Source organism: Plutella xylostella, chromosome 18 (genome assembly GCF_932276165.1).
Source record: "Plutella xylostella chromosome 18, ilPluXylo3.1, whole genome shotgun sequence".
NCBI classification, from domain to species: Eukaryota; Metazoa; Arthropoda; class Insecta; order Lepidoptera; family Plutellidae; genus Plutella; species Plutella xylostella.
In genome coordinates, this window is record NC_063998.1 from 3,346,207 (window position 1) to 3,373,109 (window position 26,903).

The 26,903-nt window shown below is 40.9% G+C and overlaps 2 protein-coding genes across 4 annotated transcripts in view; both read right to left on the reverse strand.

The window, feature by feature from the left end:
- Window positions 1–418: 418 nt before the first annotated feature.
- LOC105388855 (zinc finger CCCH domain-containing protein 14) lies at window positions 419–19,720 on the reverse strand. The gene is made up of 12 exons (XM_048627489.1): window positions 19,592–19,720; window positions 19,045–19,087; window positions 18,388–18,564; window positions 16,901–17,673; window positions 16,496–16,800; window positions 15,941–16,084; window positions 15,354–15,501; window positions 14,701–14,831; window positions 5,275–5,403; window positions 3,811–4,358; window positions 1,207–1,374; window positions 419–696 (listed from the first exon to the last, which is right to left on the reverse strand). Exons 1-12 carry the CDS (start codon window positions 19,628–19,630, stop codon window positions 482–484), a joined length of 2,820 nt encoding a protein of 939 aa, XP_048483446.1. The 5' UTR covers window positions 19,631–19,720; the 3' UTR covers window positions 419–481.
- Window positions 19,721–21,246: 1,526 nt separating this feature from the next.
- Window positions 21,247–26,903, reverse strand: part of LOC105388857 (G-protein coupled receptor moody) — a 38,074-nt gene continuing 32,417 nt past the window's right edge. Inside the window, exons 6-9 of one of the 3 annotated variants that reach the window (XM_011559879.3) lie at window positions 24,559–24,712; window positions 23,961–24,187; window positions 22,995–23,138; window positions 21,247–22,441 (exon numbers count right to left, since the gene is read on the reverse strand). In XM_011559879.3, coding sequence (XP_011558181.3) covers window positions 22,092–22,441; window positions 22,995–23,138; window positions 23,961–24,187; window positions 24,559–24,712 — 875 coding nt within the window. In that variant the 3' untranslated portion in view covers window positions 21,247–22,091. Of the gene's footprint in view, window positions 22,444–22,497; window positions 22,700–22,843; window positions 23,139–23,960; window positions 24,188–24,558; window positions 24,713–26,903 lie in introns of those variants that run through there. The other 2 variants (XM_011559880.3, XR_007267289.1) reach the window with 2 other exon arrangements.

Here is a 26,903-nt window from a genome sequence, read left to right on the forward strand (position 1 = left end):
CCGCCTTCCCTGCCCACTTCGGCTGAATGTAAACGAGGTATTAGGGGCCAATTTAGGGGAGTATTTCGTTTCATACTTAGGCACAAGAGTTTTAACCAAGTTTCATGATGAGAACCTATGATTTTTATGTTCGGTACCTCATTTACTTTTTGGGATCTTCACTTGGCTTGAAAATGGGGATAGGTCAGGTCCTAATTTAATTGAGACTGACATTCATGGAACAGCATGAAGATTAGAAGAGTTTTTCGATTGAAAATTTTAGACCCTATTCTGTTATCACATTTAGCCTAAACTCTCTAAATGACTAAGGCTTTGTCAAATTTTCCATCTAGCTCTCATTCCCTGCGGATTTAAAGCGATGCCATTATAGTAATACAAACAAAGTAGCAGAGGTAACTACCAAATAAAACGAGCCAAAAACATTGACAAATACGCTATTTAATCCATTCAATTCATTCTAGCTTAACACTAACACTATAACTCATAGCTCGGTATACGGGACCCTCCATCGGCTGGCCGGTTGTTCGTGATGGTAGAAGTTGCACTCCAGTTTGTTTGTGCACGCGTTGCCATAGCGACAGGGCTTCGGGTGGTAGAAGTGGCAGGCCGGGTTGACGCAGCCAGGGTAGAACTTGCACATGTTTGGGTTGGTGGGTTGTATCGTTTTGAAGTTCGCTGCCGGGACTACGTGGGAGGCTGTGGGAGAGAAAAAATAGGGGTTAATGTACCTATTAGCTCAATGCAGAGCATTGCATTACGGGTTGGTTAAGTTAAGGGTAACCACGGGTGACCACTTGTCAACTTTAAAAGTTATTAACTCATTTATCATAAATATCAAGGGTCAGGCAGGGGATTCTATGATTTGATACGGCCATTAGGTTTATTAACAATAGGTATACCATCTTAATCTTAAGAACCAACATCTGAATTAAACAAGTTCTCCAGTGGAGATCGCGACAAGAAAGGCAGACCGAAGCACTACGATACTACCCAAGCTTTCGTATCGGTGGTAGAAAAAGGAAGGCAGATTGTTATCAATCCTCTTTTCTATATTTATTAGATCATATTCTCAACAGACACAAAAATCACACTCGAGGAGATTCTTTCGCCAGTTCGTCTTTGTTAAATGGTGGTACAGTAATATTATGACTATCGACAACTCATTGTAATATTTTACGTCGATTAAACCATTTGACTTTGACTCACCGACAGCCGGCACAACCCTGGCCGGATGCGAATACACGCACGCGCGTCTCGTGCACGCAGCGGCGAACTTGCAGGGCGGGTGCGCGAACACGCACGCGGGGCCGAAGCGACACGCGGGGAACGAGCGGCACGCCGGCTTGCGCTCCGGCGGCGTGGGGACTGTTGATACTGCGGGGTGGAATTAAAAATATTAGCTATAAAAGGTTATTATTATTAGTTATAAAGGTTAGCTATAAAAATATTCGTTGCAAATGTCGCAGGCAACTGGTTTAATCTCCTGTTTGATTGAACCGCTAGCCCGTTCATTGGATGACGATATTCAGTTGTATGACTAGGCCGAACGTTGATTGTACAAGCGTCACAAAACGTCCAACTAGTTAGCGGACTTAAAATCAGTCAGGTGGTGAATAAAACAAATATGGCGTCTAACAGCGAACAGCTGACACAAAAAGCACTTGTATTGTTATTTTTTGCAAATAAATTAGCTTTAAAGTGCGTTATTTTTATTTAGGAAATTGCGAGGCTGACCGACTAGAGGAAATTGCGAGGCTGACCGACTAGCAAGAATGGGATCAAATACCCTACCAATAGGGCCAGAACCATTTATTAGTCTGTCATCAAAGGCAATAAGGCAATGTCTCACCGATAAAACACTATCTGAACACAATCAAGAGTGGAAAAATCGTGTAGATTGCAGACAAACTAAAGCGTTTATTGTATCACACAACCACAAACTTACACGCTACTTACTCAACCTGTCCCGTAGTAATATATCATTAATGGTAGGACTAATAACAGAACATTGTTGCGTGAATAAACACTTATATACCATAGGTAACTCAACTAGTCCCTTATGTAGGACATGTAAGGAAGTAGATGAGACGGTTGAACATATTCTGTTAGCTTGTCCACCTACTACAGAAACAAAATTATCTATTCTTGGACCAACAGAGCGCCTACCTCAGCTATTACAACACCCAGGCCTGCTACTCCAGTTTACCCGGGAGCTAGGCTGGCTGAGCTGAAACCAAGGGGATATGTACAAAGGTTCCACTCGAGAGAGCCACGTACAGGAACTTCACCCCCTATGAGAATAGAATAGAATAGAATAGTTATTTATGTTAAAATAGTGTGAAAACATGGATTTACCTATTATTTCCCAGCCGGCGGATAGTGTCAAAGAAAAAAATGTGCTGAAACTGGATAATTATGAACAACAATATCAAGATACGTTTATTGTTATTGTTTAGTTAATTTGTGAGATGAGAGCTTTGTAACATAGTCTTTTTGTTGACTCTTGTCTGGTCATGTTCATCCTAACCAGACATTACAAAGTTGCTATCATCATCATTGGCCACAGCATCTATATAGATGACTAGCTGTCCCCGCGCGCTTCGCTTCGCCTTAAAAAGTTTTCCCGTGGGAATTCCGGGATAAAAAGTAGCCTATGTTCTTTCCCAGGGTTTAGACCGTATGTATACCAAATTTCATTCAAATCCGTTCAGTAGTTTTGGCGTGAAAGAGTAACAGACAGACAGACAGACAGACACAGTTACTTTCGCATTTATAATATTAGTTAGGATTGTTGCAGCGCTCGTGGGTTATGAGTTACGACGGCCGCACCGTCGTTGATGGCTGTATATATAAAGTTGCTATACTATATCCCATTTAACGACTTCGCTGAATAACGTTCAGTCAAGACGTTGGACGTTACAGTCAACCACTTGACGAGTTGTTCTTTAGTCATTCAACTGAGTAGCGTCATCCAATGAACGGGCTAGCGGTTCAATCAAACAGGAGATTAAACCAGATGACTGCGACACAAACACTACATCATCATCAATCCTTTTATCCCTAATCAGCGGGCGTTACACGGGTTCTTTATTGACGTCGATAATCTCGTCTTATGCGCGTTCCAACAATCTCTACGTTTTATTTATGGCGAATCGCGAATATGGTGACGTTTATCTACGTCGATAACGAACCCGTGTAAGTGCAGCAGGGCTCGCAGTATCTTTCTCGATTCGGACCATTATCTTATTCTCCATTGTATATAGACACATTTAAATACAGGAATGTAAACTTGATAACGACATGCGGGGAACGAGCGGCACGCCGGCTTGCGCTCAGCGGGCGTGGCCACTGTTGATACAGGGGGGTGGAATGTGCGTGTTAATATTTGGGATGATACTGTTGAAAAGGTTTGGTAGCCACAGTTGTCTTGATAGGTGGGGTAGAAGTGTTTTCATGGTCCTTGGAGCCGGATATGAACCAGCGACCTATGTATACAGTCTAGGAGTTCAACATATTGTGTAACCTTTAGACTTACAGCAGTAGGCAATAGCACTTCAAGATAAGATGTTTGTGTTGCGCTCTCATAAACCGCGCGAAGTAAGGGAGAGCGACGTAATTTTTTTATCATGTCTTATCGAATGTCCTACGGATTTGTTAAAAAAAGCATTTTGGAAAATCCTGGTTTCCCTGAGTGGTTTATCCCAACGGCTCTGCTATACAGGGACTTTACGCCGGATTCCATAGCATCCACCATATCTGAGTAAGCATGAAAAGTAACTCTAAAAACATACAACGTTGTACAATACTTACAAGGCGGCAACGTGTCATATTTATGCGTAGTGGCGTTAGTAGCGACTGTCACGTGACTATCACTGCCGGTGCTGACAGTCCTCTCTCTGACCCTTTCCTTCTTACTGACATCGAACACGATCGGCGAACCCCGTCTCTTTCTAACCACCGGCGATTGATCCTCTTTCTCTACTACTACTGATGGTTCACTTTCGACCTCCTTTTCTTTAGGTTCCACCGATTCTTCTTCGCTTTCTTTAGCTTGTAGTATAACTTGTGTGTCACTTTCTTCGCTCGTATGACTTGTGTCACTTAGACGCTTTTTCTCAAGTGTTGGCGCGACTTTTTCAGCCGTCTTCTGTTCTTCGATGTTCTTCTTTTCCGGTTCTTTTGTTGGCGTTTTTGGTTTTGGTTTCGGTTCCTTCATTGCGTTAGTGACGTCAGCTTCCTCGTCGAGTAGGCCTTCTGTTTTGAGTTTTTTGGCCAAGAATATGTTTGGGTCCAGTCCGTCTAGGGTCACTACGAATGTTGGGCCTTTCTCTTTCTCTGCAGGCAGTTTGTGATTGTTACTGTAAAATACATACAAAATTGCTTCGTCATTACTTTCGTCTGAGTATTGTTTTGTCAAAAATCGTATGGCAAGTATAATATATTTTAGTACAAACTCATTCCACATAGCTCGTATTGCCAAAAAGTTCATGTGGCTGACTCGTTTCACCTAAAACTCCTTTGGCACAATCTTGAAACTTCGAAGTTTCGTTTGCTCAAATCTCAATTAGGCCAAATAACCATTTTGCGAATCATTCGTACCTATCATTTGTCTATGGGGGGCTAGATAAGTGTCTCTACACACACAGTCTCTACTCACACAGTCTCTATACACACAGTCTCTACTCACATAGTCTCTACACACACAGTCTCTACTCACACAGTCTCTACTCACACAGTCTCTACTCACAGTCTCTACTCACACAGTCTCTACTCACACAGTCTCTACACATACAGTCTCTACACACACAGTCTCTACACACACACAGTCTCTACACACACAGTCTCTACACACACAGTCTCTACTCACACAGTCTCTACACACACAGTCTCTACACACACAGTCTCTACTCACACAGTCTCTACACACAGTCTCTACTCAAACAGTCTCTACACACACAGTCTCTACGCACACAGTCTCTACACACACAGTATCTACACACACAGTCTCTACACACACAGTCTCTACAAACACAGTCTCTACTCAGATAGTCTCTACTCACACAGTATCTACACACACAGTCTCTACTCAAACAGTCTACACGCACAGTCTCTACACAGAGTCTCTACACACACAGTCTCTACTCACACAGTCTCTACTCACACAGTCTCTACACACACAGTCTCTACACACACAGTCTCTACACACACAGTCTCTACACACACAGTCTCTACTCACACAGTCTCTACAAGTCTACACACACAGTCTCTACTCACATGGTCTCCACGATGAGCGTCTCGTCCACGCGCGTGCTCTGTCTCCTCGAGGGCACGTACTCGGTGTTGACGAACTGCTTGCTGATGCAGGTGGGGACGTACTGGGCCTCGCGGGGAGCGGGGGAGGGGCTGTGGAGATGGATATCGCCGTTTTTGAATTAGAACAATATACGGGTAAGTGGGCAACCCAACTGCCAGATGTTTTCAAGCTGCCCGAAGGCCTCTGACTAGGCTTAACGACTACTGCCGAAGCAGCAACCGGGACCCACGGCTTGACGTGCCGGCCGAAGCACGGAAGCGTCCAGAAATGAACCACTTGAAATCAGTCACCCATTGTTCGGGCACCTTTATTTTTTTGGTATGAGGATAGTTAAACTACCCTCACATGGCGGTTTGTGAGCTGCGTCCTACGAGAGGCGGCCATCATCAGTGTGGACTCGGGTTTCGTGCAGAACGTTTGTCGTCGGCTGCCAGCGGACCTTATAACCGCTCCCACTCATTTATTACGGACAATTGTGATTGGTGAACTTTTACATTTAACAAGACTATTTGCATAGTGAGCTGTGTGTGTTTTTTATCAAGTAAATATAACGCCAGGCCTGGCAAGAAGAACTCTTCTCGGAAGACGGAGCGGCCATTGACCACGTGTACAGGTTGGTGAATTGTTCTTATCCCAATTTAATAAGGGTGCCCAATAACTATACGTGTGAGTTTAGGAAAGCTAGGACCAGTCCTTACTTAAAAATACAGTCCACTTATCTGCGCCAACATAAATTATTGGTCCTACGACACGGATCTAGTTTTGCTTTAACTTATAACGGTAGTTTCTTTGGGTAAAATCGGCTTTTCGGATAAAATATTATTTCATTCTCATAGTAAAACTAATGCTTAAGGTTCGGCATAAGTTTTTATTTAAATATATTACGGTTTTCGGCAAATATTAAGGTTATAATAGTACGGGCAGGCGTTATCATTTCTCGGATGGCACGGTGCCATTTTGTATTTCGGCGGTAGGTACCATACGGTGGTTACTCGGTACAGTTCCACTATATTGTTACTTACATACGGTTTCTCCCTGAGAAGTTACGGTATCTTCGGTTATATTCGGTCGTACGGCGGTATTACTTTCAATTCGGTTCTTCGGTTCATTAATTACGGTATCTTCGGTTTGGTTGCAAACAACCTTCGGCTTAATTTTCGGCTAGTGTATGTTATATTTCGTTGGTCAAACGGTTAAACTACGGTTAGTTATATACATGTTTTTCAGTAGGTAGTTATTGAACTAATCTATATTAAGTAAGTTAGTTTGCTAGGCAAGTTTTAGCATTAGGTGTTATTATTATCGGCTCGGTTACGGTGGTACCTACCAGTTTATATTTAGATTAGGTAGAAGTTGTTATTTAGAAATAAACACATATTTTATACTTAAGTACTGTTAACAATGTACGCATTACGGCGGCGGCGGCGGTTTTACGGCTAAGATAATTCATAATTTCGGATACCTTACAATACGTAGTTTTATTTATGTACTTAAATTAGTTTACCTTTCTTAAGAGGTTCGGTCACGGGACTAATATATAATCTACGGTTGATTATTGTTTACAGATATTACACTGTGTGTGCATAGAAATATTCAAAATGGCGAACAAAGTATTTTTGACCAAATTTAAATTACAGTATGATTGGTTAAAGAACACGTTAGATATGAGTAACAGTAAAACTCATACTTCTAGTGTGATTACGGCTAGATTACGTAAGTTAGAGGACAGATATTCGGCGTTGAGCGAGGCTTACGAGAATATATTAATTAATACGGATGATTCAGAGATTATCACTATGTACGATAAGGAGTTTCGCGAAGCTGAGGAATGGTATAACCAGTTGGAGGCACGGTCGGCGGCCTATCCGAACTTAGACGGCACACATGTCCCTACAGAAAGTACACAAACGGCTCGCTTGCCACCAATTAATCTCTCGGTATTTGACGGCGACTTATTCTCATGGACTAGTTTCTATAGTCTATATAGTTCATTGGTTTTATCCAGGAAGGATATCTCCAAAACGGAAAAATTTCATTATTTGTTCTCTCATGTTCAAAATGAACCTCGCTTACTGTTAAAACACCTACCTATGGTAGACGACTCTTTGGATTCGGCCTTAGAGATTTTGAAATCAAGATACGAAAATAAACGATTACTCGTGGATTCAAATATTTATCGTATTCTTAATATACCGGCTTTGAATAAGTGTTACGGACTTAGAAACAATGTACTTAATCCATTATTGGAATGTACTCGGGCGCTTAAAAACTTAGACTTGCCAGTGGATGAATGGAGTTATCTACTTCTATTTATTTCACTGAATAAATTACCGGCGGAGATAAAAACTCGGTTCGAACAAAAGTACGGAGGTGACTCAACTTGTTTACCTACCTTTAATCAGCTGATAGAATTCTTACAAAACGAATGTCGGCTTCTTGATACGGCTAATAATAAAAGTTGCGTGACGTCACCGACAGCGGCCGGCCCCGCTGTCCGTGAAAATCGGTACAGTAACAATATTCGCAATTCACATGCACATGTAACTGACCTTGGTCAACGCAGGTCACCTGTTTTAGTAAAGCAGTGTAATTTCTGTCAGTTACCACGCCATACGATTAGTGAATGTTTTAAATTTCGGAACTTAACTAACGGTGAACGGAAGGATTTCATTAAAAATAATGATTTGTGTTTCAAATGCTTCGAAAAGCACACGGCGAGAACCTGTCACAACAATGTACCATGTGATAGATGTGGCAATATCGGTCACAATAAAATGTTATGCTCTCATTACATTGCGCGCTCTGGCGTACCTGCAACGGAGAGGCTACGTTCAGGAAACGAATGTAATACGTCATCAAGCGATAGGACAGTTGATCGACAATCGGCTCGAAATGTTCATATCGCACAGGCGGCAACTCCAGCTTTCGATGACTCGAGATTCATGAAGGAGGGCGGTAGGTTAAATGAACCTTATCTCGGTGGTAATAAGTCACTAAATCATACCAGCCCTACTGGGTCGCGGCAGCAACCAAATAATAATAATTGACAATTAATTAGTAATGTCGTTTCAGTACCTAAGCTTGCGGACGGTATAAATTTACCCACTGTGATTATCCATGTACTTACGGTTAGGAATGATTTTATCACAGCGCGGGCGCTGTTGGACCTAGGTTCACAGTGCTCAATAATTAAAAGCGAATTTGTTGCGCAGTTAGGATTAAAGCGACATTACAGTGACACATCTTTGGTAGGTATCGGCGGAATTCAGGCTAGTGGTAGCCATTGTATTGTGTCTATTCATTTTAGACCTGCAAACAAAGTTGATTTTCCTTTGTTATCGGTTACAGCGGTAATTATAAAAAGGCCGACTGCGTATTTGGCGCGTCGCTTGAATTTAAATAATGATAATAATATTAGGCTATCGGATGACGGCACTCTTAAGCCATTGGAGATAGATATTATTTTCGGATGTGACATCTTAGGACAGATTTTAACCGGTGAAAAGTTAGATCTGGGAACGGGTGGTCCCTATGCGTTGGGAACTATTTTTGATTTCGCTATCTTCGGTGCGGTAAATTTATTATGTTGTCAATCCGGTGACAATGTAGAAACATTTTCGGGTACGACTCTTTTAGAGGCGGTTCAAAGGTTTTGGAGAACTGAGGAGCCGCCCATGCATAAAATTAAGGATCCTTTGGACATAGAATGCGAGAATTTGTTTGCGTCGACTACGTCACGTGATAGTAACGGAAAATATATTGTGCGGCTTCCTATTATACCTAATCACGAGCGATTAGGAGATTCTCGGCAAACGGCTTTGAAACAATTTATGTCCATTGAACGGAGGATGTCTAGACAGCCTGAGTTTAGGGACAAATATGTTGAATTTATGGAAGAATATTTAAGACTTGGACATATGGTGATATCGGAGTTCGATTTTAACTCAGGTGACGAATATTATGTACTTGCTCACCACGGGGTGTTCAAGAGGTCGGGCGATGTTAATAAGATTCGCGTAGTGTTCAATGGGACAATACCTAGTAGCACAGGGGTGTGCTTAAATGATTGTTTATATACAGGAGAACGGTTACAAAATGACATAACGGATATAATAACAAACTTTAGATTTCCACTTGTAGTGTTTACGTGTGATGTTAAGATGATGTTTCGGCAAACCTACATCTGTCCGGAGGACCGCAGATATCAGTTAATTTACTGGAGGTCATCGCCCTCGGAACCTCTGCGCGTTTACGAGTTGACAACTAATACGTACGGGTTGAAATCAAGTCCTTACATTGCCATTCGCTGTCTTCACCAGCTCGCTCATGACGGTAAGCAAGACAGCCCTCGTGCAGCTGAGCTTTTATTGAGAAACTCCTACGTCGATGATCTCAACGGGGGAGGGGATAGCTTAAACCAGTGTTTTTCAACCTTTTTCATGACGCGACCCCCCTGGTATAAAAAAATATTTCGCGACCCCCTTAACCCTTTCGGTTTTTTATCATGTATGTATGTGTATGTTACATATTCATTCCATACGACGTATTGATGGTCTCCATGATTAGGATTCAAAGTAGTACATACTTATCGGATTTAAAAACACATTATTTTAGAATTACACACTTACCCCCTTATTCATAGAGAAGTTACAAAACGTTTTAACTAATAAACTGTTTTGTCCCTCTCCAACAAAGAACAATTTGTTCTTTGACAGAGAGGGACAAAACAGTTTATTAGTTAAAACGTGTTGTAACTTTTCTATGAATAAGGGGGTAAGAATACGTGTGGCCATGTACATAGGTACGTACAACTAATGCCATTGCGACCCGGAATTTCTTTTTCGAAATTAGCTTTTTCTATCTGACTTTTTTGAGCATTTCAATATCTTGAATAAAAGTTTTCAACGGTGAAATGAAAGTAAAAAGACAAACTACCTGGCTTTACAAAAAAATAAATACTTGTGGTCGTCGTCTTTGAACTAGGCAGGAAGGCCTACCCACGCTACGTTTGCCTATTCGTGGTCTCCACTCGAGAACTCATCTACCCCAACGGTTATCGGTTCTTTGGTAGATATGACCAGCCCACTGCCACTTCAGCTTGCATATTTTGACAGCTATGCCAGTAATCTTAATCCTCTGACTGACGGAAAACCTCATTTCCGATACGATTTATCAGAGAAACCCAAGCATAGCTCTCTCCATAGCACGTTGAGCGACTTTAAATCGGTGGACTAGTCCTACCGTCAGTGCCCACGTCTCTGCACCATACGTCATCACTGGCAGGACGCACTGGTTGAAATCTTTAGTCTTCAGGCTCTGAGGGATGGCCAAGGAGAATATGTGCTGACGAAGTTTTCCGAATACAGCCCAACACAGTTGGATGCGCCTTGCAGCCTCCTTGTCGAAGTTGCTTCTGCCTAGCCGAATTTGCCTTTTGTCTCCCCGAGGTAGACATATCTTGCACAAATTCGATTGTTGCCTCACCAACGATCATCGGCTCCAGTTCGATGTGAGCATTGTACCTATATGACTTTCGTCTCGTCCAAATTTATACCCCGAAGCCTACACGTTGGGAAGCAGCATTTAGGCCACTTCCATCATCCAGCTGAGTTCCTGCAGAGATTCTGCCATAATAACGATGTCGTCCGCGAAGCAGAGAGGTGTATCATGTACTCGCCATTTATACATATGCCAAGTCCGGCGGCATCGTACAGACTCCTCAACTCCTCGATATAGCGCCATTCGATTTGAAATCTCTGCAACGCTACCAAAATTTCCCATGTCTAGATGGTGTTGAAGGCGTTTTCATAGTCCACAAAGGCTAGACACAGAGGCTGATTATACTCTTCGGTATTCTGTGTAATCTGCCTTACTGTGTGGATGTGGTCTATTGTACTAAAACAGATCCATGAGATAATTTAATTAATAAAAAACAAGCTCAGCCTTCGCATTAAAGATTTATTTTTATTTTTAAAGTATGAGTACTAATTGTCTTTATTGTTTTTGTACTAAAGTTCCCAGTTTTTTCGCCCTTTGGCGACCCCCCTACAGAAGCTTCGCGACCCCCCAGGGGGTCGCGACCCACAGGTTGAAAAACACTGGCTTAAACGAAGCTCTTTCTTTACGAGATGAGTTGATATCGCTCATGAAGTCGGCGGGTTATGAACTGCGGAAGTGGTCTTCCAACGTACCGGAGCTGCTTCAGGGACTTCCGGCAGATCACCTGGAGACTCCTCGGACGTTTGACGGTACAGACGGCTCGGTTTTTATAAAAATATTGGGTATTCAGTGGGACCCAATTTCGGACGGTTTTACATATAGGGTTAACTTACCCTCGGACTCAACGGTTACTCGAAGGAGTATTTTATCTATGACGGCTAAACTATACGATCCATTAGGGTGGATAAGCCCAGTGGTTTTTCGTTTTAAACTTTTACTACAATCGGTGATCGGTACAAGCGGAAATAAAGTAGATTGGGATTCGCCAGTCTCGGATGATTTGGTACGGATGTGGCAAGATTATATTTCGGACTTGTCCAATTTAGAACGTCTTTCCATTCCTAGGTGTTTGAGACCTGGTGCACAGGCTCGGTACTCCTTGCACGGTTTTTGTGACGGTTCGTCGTTAGGACATGCGGCGGCAGTGTACGTACGAGCGGAACTACCAGACGGCAGCGTTCTCGTGAGACTAATCATTGCTAAGTCAAGGTTAGCCCCACTGAAGACTCAGCAGACCATTCCCAAGATGGAGTTAAATGGCGCTGCGCTGCTTACTACCCTTCTCAATCATGAGGTCAGCAAGGTTGCAGACAACATTGTATTCGAGGAAGTGGTCGGATGGTGTGACAGTACTATAGTCCTAGCGTGGCTTCGTACTCCTGCGCATACATTACAAGTTTTTGAAGCAAATCGGGTTTCTCAAATTAATGCATCTACGGCTTCCATTCATTGGCGTCACGTGCCAAGTGAATTAAATTGTGCGGATGTTTCATCGCGCGGCGCTGCGGCGGCGGATCTGCTCAACCACGAGCTGTGGTGGGGCCCGCAGTGGCTGTGCCAACCATCGGATTGTTGGCCGGTGGATGGTCCTGCATTTCCGCCAGATATGTTACCTGGTCGGAAGACTAAAACTTGTGTAGTTAATATCGGAAATTTACCATCGGACACGGACACGGACTTTCTTATTGATAAATTTAGTTCGTTTGAAAAATTAATCAAAGTTACGGCCCTGGTATTACGGTTTGCTCATTTATGCAAAAATAAAATTAAACAGTTTCCACAAAATATATCGGTTTCGGAGCGTAGAAACGCTATAATGCATTTAATTCGTATAGAACAATTAAAACATTTCAAGGATGAAATTTTATGCTTGACAAACAAAAAATCGATTCGGACTTCTATGAGAAGATTAAATTTATTTATGGATGATGACAATATTCTACGGGTCGGTGGTCGGATAGGAGCTGCGGAGCTACCTTATGATGCACGACATCCGATTTTATTGTCGGCTAAAAGTAAATTCACGGAGATGTTGGTAAATCATTACCACATCATCAATTGTCATGTCGGAGCGAATACACTTGCGGCTATATTATCTCGGACGTATTGGATAATGTCGGCGCGGCGAGTCACCCGACACATTACATATAGGTGCGTGCAATGTTATAGATCTAAAGCACGACCTACGCAGCCGTACATGGCTGATCTGCCACCTGACCGGGTCAGGGGGGTGCGACCATTTCTCGGCGTCGGAACGGACTTTGCGGGTCCTTTTTATATAAAGACATGTACATTACGGAACGCTAAGATAACAAAATGTTATTTGTGCATCTTTGTATGCTTATCGGTTAAGGCGGTCCACTTGGAGGTAGTTTCGGACCTTACGGTAGAAGCCTTTGTTGCAGCTTTTGCACGTTTTTCAAATAGGAGAGGCTTGCCAACTCTTGTTAGATCAGACTGTGGAACAAATTATTCTGGAACGGATAAATACCTTAAGGAGCTATACATATTTCTACGAAACAATCGGTCGGATATTGAAAAAAGATTGGCGCGAGACAGTATAACTTGGTTATTTAATGCACCATCAAGTCCGAATCACGGTGGACTTTTTGAGGCTGCAGTTAAATCTGCCAAAACTCACGCTCGGCGCGTTCTCGGTGAGACCCGGCTCACTTTTGAAGAGCTTACTACGTTCTTCACCAAAGTAGAAGCGGTAATGAACTCGCGACCGTTGTGCCCTCTAAGTACGGATCCAACTGATCTTGAAGTTTTGACTCCTGGTCACTTTTTAATCGGACAACCTCTTGTGGCTCTTCCCGAGTACGACTATACGGATACTAAAGAATCTCGTTTGTCTCGGTTTCAACACGTTCAGAAGATGTCGCAACATTTTTGGTCGAGATGGAAAACGGAATACCTCCATACTCTACAACAACGTTATAAATGGACGTCGGTGACGGAACCTCCTAAGTTAGACGACTTAGTTTTGATTAAAGAAGACAATTTAGCGCCTCTACATTGGAAACGCGGTCGGATCGTTAAATTGTTACCCGGTAAAGACGGTATTGTTAGAGTCGCGGAAGTAAAGACTCAGAATGGTGTCCTGTTGAGGCCCATTTCCAAGTTATGTCGGTTGCCTATTGAGGCTTAGGAACCAAGGCGGACCTTGGTTAGGGGGCGGGATGTTCGGGCACCTTTATTTTTTTGGTATGAGGATAGTTAAACTACCCTCACATGGCGGTTTGTGAGCTGCGTCCTACGAGAGGCGGCCATCATCAGTGTGGACTCGGGTTTCGTGCAGAACGTTTGTCGTCGGCTGCCAGCGGACCTTATAACCGCTCCCACTCATTTATTACGGACAATTGTGATTGGTGAACTTTTACATTTAACAAGACTATTTGCATAGTGAGCTGTGTGTGTTTTTTATCAAGTAAATATAACGCCAGGCCTGGCAAGAAGAACTCTTCTCGGAAGACGGAGCGGCCATTGACCACGTGTACAGGTTGGTGAATTGTTCTTATCCCAATTTAATAAGGGTGCCCAATAACTATACGTGTGAGTTTAGGAAAGCTAGGACCAGTCCTTACTTAAAAATACAGTCCACTTATCTGCGCCAACACCCATCCAATGGCTGATCGTGCCAATTGTTGCTTAACCTCAGTGATCAGTTACGATCACTGAAGCCAGCTCGACTACGGACGCTTTGAGCGAATATTCTGAGAAATATTATATTAATCAGTCATGTAAAGGGGGTTATCGCGCAGTCAATATTAAGTAATTAGCGTCTAATTAAATACATTACGAATCCGAAAATCGGCAGTAATCATGGAATTGACACAAATGCTCGACACCTTCCAAGATCTTTCATGATGAATTAATGAACTCACTCGCAATGAACAGCATCAGGCGAGGGCAGTCTATCCGAGGGTATCTGTATGACGATCTTCTTGGCGTCAATAGTACGCCGCATGGGTAGCACGATGCCGCGCTTGATCTCCGTGTCTTTCTTTAGTGGTGCCTGCGTTGAAAGTGATTATAAATTAGTACACCACGGTAAGTTAATTAACTTGGAAATTGGTCGAGAAGAAACAAGGTTCAAGTGGAATTCTCCAGGTTGAATATGGACTTCTGTGTTGTAGCCACAACTTAGTTCAGCGGGTTATTGGGCTAACTCTTTGTGCTTGGGTGGGATACTACTCTGTGTAAAAAGTATCGGGACAGAATCAATCAAACAAAAAATGTTTGTTATTCATCCAAATTTATATTATCACCTTCAAAGTATGCTCCTTCAGAAACGATACACATACGCCAACGAATTATCCAATCTTCACAACATTTTTTTAAACGCATATTTCAGAGTTGTGTTTAGTACTCGCGGCGATTTTTCCTTACATTTTCCGATTTTGTCTTCTATCGATTGAAAACAGTGCCTCGAAGTGGTAATTTGGGTTTTGGCAAAAAATGAAGCTAGAGCCGTGATACCTGTTGCACTGTTACCTGGCGCACTCGCACCACAATACTAGACCCTACTGCTACGTACATTGAGTAGACTCTTCTGTGCGTCGGCCATGGCTCGCCTCAGCAGCGCGGAGGCGGGGGCGGGCGCGGGGCGCGGGCGGGGGCGCACCCGCACAACACTGGCCGGGCCGGCGCGGGTCACTTCACGCTCTATGGGTTGCACTGTGACTCTGTGGGTAGGGATGGAATTCATGAATAGAATGATTAATATAAGGTGTAATTAACACCTATGTAAAACTTATGAAAGCAATAATACTTTTAGCATTAAGTCCACCCTTTGTACAATTATGTCATATTAGTGCAATAAAGTATCAAATAAATAAATAAATGATTAAGTATTGAATTGTAGTGGTCAATAGATATGAAATACTGTCTCTTTCACACCAATGTCAAATATATGGTGCTACCAAATGCTACATTGATTGTACCTACTTCGTTATACTTACATAGGTAGGCAGTAAGCTCTGATAATTATAATGTAGGAGCGAGTACAAGATACTTAAAAAATATAGGGATAAAATTTTCGGAACAACTGTAAATGTGACGTAAATGATAAAACAGATGTGCAATGAGCGAATTGGAAAAGATACCCAAGTACTTATAACTTACTTAGAAGTCAATCGTTTTGACGGTACAATTTCACGATGTTCCGGGCTCGATTCTTCAGAAAAAGAAGGTTTTTTGCTCTTCTCTACTTCGATTGACCGCCGCTTGGACTTCGGCCAGAAGTCTGGCTCTCTTTCTGGGGTGAACCTATAACATAAGGTAACAGGTATTACTTGTTAAACAATAACAATTATAGTTCAGGGATAACCTCTTGATATGAAGAATGCCTAGGTTAGATCCCATACCACTGCATGTATCTATAATTATAATATTACACAATATTATATGAACAATCTGAGTAAGTCCGATTACGGTGAATAAAAATATCGATTGGAAATTTGCATAACTATCTATCGCTCCAGATTTATAACTGAAGTTTGTTTTACCGATCCACTTAAGATTTTAAAAGCATTGTGAAATTAGTAGCAAAAGGTAAGCAATATGTTTAGTAGATTTCCTTATCTAATATACCTGATCATGTCAATAACAAATAAATATATAAGAAAAAATAATATCAGTCAACTGTCTACCTTATATTGGTTTTATATTTATAACAACCTTTCTGGACTATCATGTTTCTCTTTGGAACTTTCTGAGACCCTTCGTGTTTCAGACTTTTTAGTCACAGCAGGCTGTTTCACTTCCACGGCCTTTGCCACTTCCTGTCGCGAGCCTAGCCTCTCTCTGATTGGTCGTTTGGGGAGGTTTAGTTCAATTTGAGGGAGGACTTCCGGCTCTTTAGGCTTTTCTGGCTTAGAGATTGCCGGGGATTTAGGTGTGGGGGGTGGGGACCTAAGTGAAGGAGGTAGTAAGGGGGGAGTATCAGTTGCTAGAGATCTGGCTTGGTTGGCTGAGGATATTTCCTGAAAATGAGATGAAAATTTTGTTAAGATATCTTAATTTTCTAGAATATTACTGTGTGAAGTTGGTTTCATAATAATAATTATTATCTTTTCTTATTACCTGAAAAACATCTTCAGCAAAATCAGTCATTAGCTCTTCAGCCTCTGTTCTTATATTTAAAAAGTCCTCATCTTCTGACATTGAATCCAGCTGATCAGCCAATTTCTGCCTTAGCCCCTGGATTTTAGTTTCAATCTCATGTATCTCCTTCAAATGCTGTTCTCTAGGAGCCGCTACATCCACTGCAGCAGAAGTATTTTCAACATTTATATCAGTAGTAGTTGTGACTTCATTATTTGTTGAATCCTCAACATTTGTGGGACCATCTTCAACATTTGTTGTTGATTTCTCAGGTTGTGTTGAAGTAGAAATCTCTGACGTATTTTGACTAGAATCTTCCTCAGTATCTATGTTCTCTGAAGTCAATATTGTAGCTGGATCAATGATGGGAATGATTGGCCTCTTTGCATCTGCAATAATAGGTTTCCTATCAACTTTGGGTTCTGCTTTTGGTGTGTCTATGGTAATGCCATGGTTTTTAAGGATTTGTCCAGCAAACACATCAGTTATTGAGGGTTCAGAATCTTTCTCCATGTTCATTAGTAATGGCGGTACATTCGGTCTTATCATCTCTGTTTCCTTATCTTTATTCTTTTTCTTGCTCTTGTGTGATTTCTTTTCATCTTTCTTTTTGTGGCTCTTGTCCTTTGATTTTTTCTTGGATTTTTTCAAACTGTCTCCTTTCTTGTGTTTTTGCTTCAGCTTATCTTTCTTCTCCTTAAGTTTCCTATCTTTTGATTCTGATCTAACTTTGCTTTTGTCTGTGTCAATACCTGGAATAGATAAATAAAATTAATAGGTACCTACAACCTATATAAAAAAGGAACATTATGATTGTACGAAATAAGGATGAAATTAGTATGCTGATATAATTTAGTCTTCAGAGCTTCAATATATAATTATAATTATGGTTACATAATGTATTATTCATATATTGTGTATGGCCATGGCCAAACTTACATTTTACAAACCATTTAGACTATCTGTTCCATTTTATCATTTTTGGGCAATTACTATGATGAATGTAACAATAGTAATTACCTATAGTTAAGTGGGCACTTAGGGGAAGGGAGGGGGGTATTAAATGATGCAAAATTGAAGCTTTACCAAATAAGTCAGTGATATATTCTTTTACGATTCCAGTTTGGAATAAAACAAACAACCTACCAGCCCTTATAAACTATCCTGGAATTAGGTATTGCGTCACTCTTATCTGCATGCCAGCATAGTGTGTTCTTATGAAATACACTCACAAGAAATGAAAAAGTTCAACCTGCTATTGACATTCCATATGACACTGGAACCTTTTCATTCCATGTGTGTGCACATTTACGCTACATCTCACACTATGATATTATGAAGTCAAACATACAGAAGTGCAACCTTTACAAGTATCGCAATGACCTGTAAAATGGTGGTAGAGTAACATTATGACTATTGACAAGTAATTGTAAAATTCTACATTGAATATACCACATTTTACTTACTTTTAGCCACTACCGGTGCAGTGACGGTGACCTCCTGAAGCTTCTGCAGCACCTGGTGTAGCCAGTTGACGAACTGCACTGTGTTGTCTCCGAGGAACAGCTGCAGGTCATCCTCCATCTGCGAGCGTGTGCGCTTGTTCGCCACCATCACCATCACATAGTCTGGGAGCTCGTCGTCTGGGGATTGGATTGGTGATTATTGTGATTATTGTAGAAGTATGCATGGATGACCATTTTCTCAGAAGATTGGCTATATCAGCCATCAAAGGAATATTCCTAACCAGAAGTAGTCTCTGTAGCCATATTGGCCAGAGCCAGCCAGCCAGCCAGCATCATCATTTTGTAGTTCTTTAGTTAGATGGTTTTGAAGGACAATGATTCATTTGGTTGTGGAATTCAACAATGCTAATGTTGATAAATAAATCTCTCTATATTTATACTAATATTATACAGGTCTACATTTGCACTAATATTATACAGGGGAATGATTTGACTGTATCAAAAAGGCCTCAAAACTACTGAACCAATTTGAAAAATCTTACACTATTGTCACGCTACATTCTGGCTACTTTTCATCCAGAATTACTACCAAAAACCCATTAATTTGATGTGGAATGTGAAACTCATACAAATAACCTTTTTTAATCATGTACTTACCAACATAGCAGCCTAATTCAGTCAGCTTGGCCTTGATGGCTGACTGGAAACAAAAGAGTTTATTGTATAATAATATAATTTCCAACTAAAATGCAATTTGTTTAAATTGTGGAGAGGAATTATTTCTAAGGAACGGACATAGAGCTGTGGGAATACCAGATAATCAGACAACATTGCATGGATGTGCGCCTACTCTGAAAGAGATTTTAATCTTAGCTGTAGTTGTGGTACAGAGCTGATAATAATAATACACAATTCTCAACTCAATAAGTGAACAGGACATGAACTTATTTATAGAGTCAATGAAGCGGAATTTAAAATAAGTCTGCTTTTCCCCTTTGCCACATTATGTACAATAATGTACGAAAGTTGTTGGTGAAGTTGATTATTATTTCGTTTTATTGTATTGCTACTAGTTCGTTGTTTTTTTTTCGCCGAATAGGTCTCGGATATTTCAAATCAGGGTAAGCCTAAAACCATTCCTACATAATAATAAGACCTAAAACTATGTAATTCAGCTATGAAAATGAAAATTGAGCTTATTTACCCGCATCTTCTGGCCAATTTCACTTCCAACGACGTCCATGTTTGGGACTTCCTGGGATCACTTGAAACTAAACAAACCAACAAATATTTCAAGTTCTCAATCACAGAGACCTGACAAATTTAAGAGAGTGAAGGCATAACTTGAATTGATACACATTTAGATACTTTTTTAACTTCTTTTACAGTTTAATGTGAAAAATAATTTCATCCGGTCGAAAATCTAGTCAAAATGTCAATGTCAAAATCAACAAAATTGAGATGTCAAAAAGTTACATAGACAAACAAATAAACTTTTTAAATTTCGTTCAGAAACACCAAAATATTCTGAGCTGATCTCAGAATAATAACTTACTCCCGCTATGGCGAGGGTTAGAGAAGTACTGCACAACGCGCACCACGCGGAAATTTACTATTATTAATTAAATTTATTATGTTTTTATATTAAATCCGCAATAAATCCGTGCGGTGAGGCGGTGAAGTGTGTAAACCGCCAAAGCGCTATTCGTCCTAAGAGCATAGGAATGTTATATTTAGTTAAGTAAGTACATTATTTTTATGTACTTATACAGTATTAGTCCGTGGGACGAAGCATGTAGGACTGTAGGTATAAAGCTGCGTACAGACCGGCCCAACGAACGCCCAACGTTGGATATTTATCATACATAATACAGGGCAGATTGCAGCAACGAAGGTCAACGAAACCCGTTCGTTGGCGTTTTTGGCCGGTCTGTACGCAGCTTAATACCATTTATGAGTGACTATAGCCACGGATATATTATAGACCGAAACCTTTGGGTGTGGGCGTAGCGTAGCTATGACTCGTTCGTTGCGAGTGCCAGTCGCCTCTGACTTGACTACACCTTCGGGAATTACCGGCCAATAAGAGACAGCTGGGAGAATGTCTTTGAATGATTCCATAGTGTTATGGTTCCAGATGGATTATCCGCGGTCAACCGCGGTAGAGACTTGAAGCTGTCAGTGGCTCGCCATAGGCCATAACGGAACAATGAAAGACGAATAACGAGGACGCTTCGTGGTAGAGTCCTATCCTGGTAGGACCTTGATAAAAGCAATGGACCTACCAATTCTTCTAGAGTAGAGCGGTCTTTGTAGCAGGTGTTGTCAAAAAATCATATATGTACTTAACTACCTGTAAGTGGGTCAGGGGACCTACTCCTACTGTCTACTACTATTATATTCTATTCTCTGTGGGGGTGTTAGTACCAGCACCCGGCTCTCTCGAATGGAACCTTTGTGCTAAACTGTCTTCCTAAGCCTGGACCATTTCCCACCACGCTGGTCCACTGCGGGTTGGTGGGTTCACATATATTATCTAGATAATATGCAGGTTCCTCACGATGTTTTGCTTCGCCGTAAGAGCGATGATATAAATTGTAACTAGGTAGGTAGTTACTTTAAATTCTAAGAACTCATTGGTATGTCGTATGGAAAGTTAAAGATTTCATCCAGTGGCGTGCTTTGAGAGAGGCCTACGTCCAGCAGTGGACTGCTATAGGCTGATGATGATGATGATTGGTATGTCAGGCAGAGTCTGACTCTGGCGTGAGAAGCGGGCGCTTACCCGACAGAGCTTATTACTACTACTAGAGTCTGCTTCATAAGAAGTTAGAAGGGAATTTGAAATAAAATTATGGATTTCAATAAAAACCTTTAATTTATTTTAAAAATAAATAAATAACATGTCACAAACATTCGTCAATCTTATAATACCTAACAATTAATATGGCAATTCATTCAATAAGGCCTATGAAATTCAATTACAGGCACTTTTGTATTCATACCTTTTGCTTTAATTGAGAAATCTACGGATATCTGATAAAACAGTTTGGATACAATTTAGTTTGGTATCTATGTGAGTATGTATGTATATTGTATAAAATAATATGGAATGCTTGTAGGTATTTTGTGAATACTTATCAATACTTCAGAAAATCGTATATTCGAGGAATGTATTTTTCATGAGGTCGTTTTCGTAAATACAGGTCCATTAGACAACAATATGATAACTTAAATTCTTAGATGATACCTACCTACCTAAGAACGTAAAAGTAAATGCAATAAAGACATGAGATTTCATTGAAAGTTCATTTACAGAGTTCATAGACAAATCCTAAAATACACTAAATTTTTGGAAGACTTGGTCAAACTGAACAATTCTTACAGGTACAACCTACCTGCCTACTTATTAACCATTTATTAACATGACTATTATAATTATTTACAAAATAGTAACAATTTACTCAGAGATTCGTCGTTCTGTAGTTGGACGGACCATAATTAAGTAGGTAAAATAAATCTGTAAATTAATACTATCAATTTGGTGTAAATCTATTCATATAAAATATTTAAAACAGTACGTTAAAGTAAAAATAATAATACAAAATATAGAACATCTTCTAAGCATTTACACTTAGCACCAAAATAATACAAACAATCTTTGGAATAATCTTTGGCAATGTCGAACTAAAGAACGACGAATCTCACACCTTCGCTTGTTCTAATTTCCCGCACGTGCATTTTTTCTCCCTAGGGACGACAGGACCGACATACTCCCTAGGGACGACAGGACCAAGCTGCACTTTCCGCGGTGGTCTGATCGGGAACTTGTCATTTGGGAGTACCGGCTTCTTTTTAAGGCTTGGTTTCGGTCCAAGCTGTAGTTTGGTGGGTCGTGGCTTGGTCGGGCTTGGTCCAGTCGGCTGGGTGCTTACCGAGCCGGTCCGGCTGGCGCCATGGAGGCCCGAGGGTCGGCTCTGGACTCTCCCAGAGACACCTGGCTGAGAGCCGTGCGTGTGTTGCTGTAGCTGTAGCCGTGACGCTCGTTCCATTTCTCTAAAACGAATTGAGGACTAGTTTTATTGTTGATTGGGGTGTTGGATTCAATGGAAGAATGGTTTGGATATATCGGGCATACAATCGTGTCAATGGTGTGCATGCTATCATAAAACGTGCTCGAAAAAGTGGATGATATAGAGTCAGGTGATGCTGTTACTATATTCGATTAATGCCGATGCTTTGCCAAGAAACATGCTAAATAACATTTATCAATGAACTCGGTATTAACCAACTAACAAAAAAGGTATATTTAGGGCCTGTTTCACAATGTCTGGGTAGTGGCTACCTGTCGGGTAAAGTTGATGCTGTCACTGTCAAAAAAATAATAACAGAGAGTGACAGCATGTATTTTACCCGACAGGTAGCCACTACCCAGACATTGTGAAACAGGCCCTTAACCTGATATTCATCACAAAAGCCGCCCACCACCAAAAAGGTTAAGGTTAATAAGCAAACGCAATACCTTCATCGCACATAAGAGGCCACTTGCGTCGTGCGTTCGGTCTTCTTGGCCACATGCTGGCATGCCGGTGAGCTTGGATACGCACCGCTGGTGAGACCAGTGAGCCTGGACAGGGGGCAGCAGAGGGCCGCAGCATACGCCGCTCGGTACTGAGCGTTCATGATGACGTAGATGATGGGGTTCACGCAGGCACTCGCGTACAGAAGTAAGTAGCCCGCGATGTGGAATACTGGAAGTTTGAGAGACACTGGTTAGATGGCCCTAAAAGACATTTTAGGTTTTACGGTAAGATACATAATGTGAAGAAAAAGTGGACGAGGCCAATGAAGATGCGGCTAGCCTAGACTGAGTGCAAATAACATGTGATCGCATGATGATAATATAATTATGTGCTAGGACGGAGAACGCTATGCAGGTTCAGTAACGATTGGATATAACGTCGTCATTTTTAAAGATAGAAGCACACTGCAGACTTTAACAGAATAGACTACGGATTTAGTATCTTCTGGAGTTGGAATTGAATTTACTTTCCTGTAGGTTTGATAGTTAATCAATTTAATTATCGGTAAAGCTACGCAAACACACCCACGGACGGAAGATCCGAACTCGAAGGGTTAGATTAAAGCGATAAAGTAATTACAGACGGAAAAGTTATTGATTCTGGGAAGTTCCGACAGACTAGTTGTTTCAATACTGTTAGTCATAACAAATACAACTAACTAGGTTCGCCCTTTTGGCAGAGCAAAGCGAAAAAAGAACAACCAAATTACGAGTTATTATCAATAAATATCTCTTCTTCCCTCTGGTATTCGGTGCATATCGGCTTATATTGGCAAACAAATAATAATTAATATACTACTCTGGCAAGTTAGTGTAGAAACGGAACTTATTTTTATTTTGGGCAGCTAAGCCCAACTCAGCAGGGAAAGCTGCTGGCACCCCTATTAATTCTCCCTCTTTCTTGCCAGACTGTCTTCTGTGAGGCTGTATATTTGCGATGTAAGTCTCTTGAACAATACGCTTATGTATTCCAAATACCTCCGCAACTTACCAGGATAATGCACATGGCTATCGGCGACCTTAGCCATCGTGATCGGCAGGTAGCAAACAAGGAAGGACAGGAAAATAGCCAGGACCATCTTAGTGATCCTCCACTCGTTCCTTCTGGCCTTGGTGTCCCGGTTGTCCTTGATGGTGCTTCGTTTGTCGGTGCTGTTGTTGAGGGCTCCAGCCCCGCTGTGTTGAGTTCTTTGGTGCTCGCGCATTCGCTGCTCTGAACTGGAAATGGGAATGCTGTGTGAGGATTGCTGAAAGGTGCTGGAAGAGTTTTGGTTTACATGTGTGGGTTTTAGGGTCACTTTTGTGTTTAGCAATCGATGTGGCACGATGCTATCTTGCCTTATGTATGATTGCAGCAATTAGGTATCAGACGTTATGGTAGCTACAGTGATATTAATAGCAACCATATTGTAAAGTACATAAAAGAACTACATAACTTTTTTTTTTTTAAATCTATTTTTATAAAACTTAACTACATAACTTAAAATTTAAAAGTATCATGCATTAGTATTCTTTATTATACGGGGAGAGCTCTTCAAAAGTACCAGGGAATAATGCAGTCAAAAGAGGTGACGTAGATTGCTACATACCTGTGAACAACCCAGAATATCCTGGCGTAGCAGATGAGGATGAGCAGGGCTGGCACGATGAAGGCGATGATGAACATGGCAGTCTTGGACGAGCGCCCGTTCTCATCAGGCAAGATGGAGCAAGTGCCCAACTCAGGGTCGTAGTCAAATTTACCTGGGGAATTAAGAGATATTGAGATTACAGCGTGGAGCGTGGAACCGTGAGTCTAAATTACAATTTTAAGCATGTTATACACGATATTGGACATAATTATAATAGGTAAATATTAGAAACCTTTATTTCAAATCTTCATGAAAAAATGTGTAAATTTAAATCTAGATGTGTAATGTGAACACAACAACCCGCAGTAGGTAAGCTTGGTGGGGAAAGATCTAAGCTTAGGAAGACAGTTTGAGGCCTTAAAGGATGCATAAAAGTTCTGTTCGAGTGATTCAGTTATAGGCACTAAGGGTCACTTTTACCAAACGCTAAACATATTTAAAATTGTATTTAAATCAAATTTTAAATACATTTTGTACTAACTGACAAGAGTTTGACAGAAGACTAAATACGTTTAGCGTTTGGTGAAATTCCACCTAAGGGTGGGTTGCACCATTTAATTTTAACTATTACAGACGTCAAATCTCTTGAAGATTGATCTGTCTCGCCAAGACGTTTGTAATAGTTAAAGTTAAATGATGCAACCCACCCTAACAGTACTTACACCCCTGCAGATAATAGAGTAGAATAAGTACCTACATTACACACTCACGAGCAATGAAAAAGTCCCGGTGACATAATATATATTGTAAACAAATCCGATAGGGAGGGTGCACCAATATTAAACTCACTTGTTACCACTTACTTATTTATTACTTTTACAACACTTTCACCTGATCATTCCACAATTAATAAGAAATAATAAATATTTGTTTTGCTCAGCGCAAAACAACAACAAGCGCATCGCTAAAGATGGCGGATCCCGGAAGTAACTTCCTCTATTTTAATCACAGACAAACCATAGACAATGGGAGATCACAGAACAGATGTCATTCCTAGATCTCAGAATAATAATGTAAGACCAAATTACAAAGTAAGATCATTACAATGGAAAAGATCATTACTTATTTAATACAATTCAGATCATAAAATCCATTTTGTTTACATTCGGCCAATTCTGACCTCGCACGCGTCCTCGCGTGTATAAGTAAAATATAAAATTCAGTTAATTTAATTAATTAAACATTTAGCCATTTATGACCTATTGTGACATCAAGTACTCAACACTTACTAAAATCTCATTCTAAATCAATAATTACAATCAAACATTGCCATTACAATAATACTGAAATTTGTATAAGCTAAGTCCATATATCACATTACCAAACATAACAATTTTATTAATATCTCAAAAGATAACTCTTGGCAACCAAATTTTTTATTTAATACAAATGTTTAAAAGATAATTTACGTTTTAAAGTCTTTTAAATTACTAACCAATTTTTCTTTAATCTCAACAGTTAATAAACAAATAATAATAACTACCTCATCATCATGTTAACATTCGGCCAATTCTGATTTAACACACGTCCTCGTGTGTATACTACTTAAGTAAGATGCTTACAAATAAGGCATTTATACCCTCACTTTTAATAACATTCACCCATTTATATTCTGAGCAATTCTGACAAAACTAAGAACAGACAAAATAAACAAACTATTTTACTAAAATATTGATACGCTAATAACCATAACATATTTATTAGGTTAATGATAATTAAAGAATTCTTGTTTTACAAACGTCCATTTCATAACATAACATTCCTCCCCTCTGAACAAAAACCTAAAACAATATAAACCAAAATATAACAATAAATAAAGTGTAACATAGCAGGTAAAACTAAAAGATCATAGCTAAAATTGTAAAATAATAAAAATAAACAAAATAATTATTAAAAGCTTGCTCTGACCAGCACCGTATTCGGCCTGGGCAAACCTGCCAGCAAGTGCCCCTCGTGAAGAGGCGACCTCTTCCGCACACGCTGCCTGTTACCATGGCCAGATGTCGACGCGCTGTCCACGCCAGCACCAGCTCAGCCACTTAGTGCCTGGGCAACTGCCGGTGCTGCTGCTTCTGTCACGCCGCGCGCACCGCCCGGCTCGAGCCTCCGCACAGCCGTGTTGCCGCGCCGCCCACCACGGGCCACCGCAGCCGCATCCGCGACACGGCCCGCCTCCGCAGACGTCTCCTCCGCGCGTGAGAGTTCCCACGCGCCTCTCATCCCCGCGCGCCTCAGTAAGAGCTTCCCGCGCTCTCATGTATTTACATCAATACTGTCGACTATGTTTAACATAACATAATACA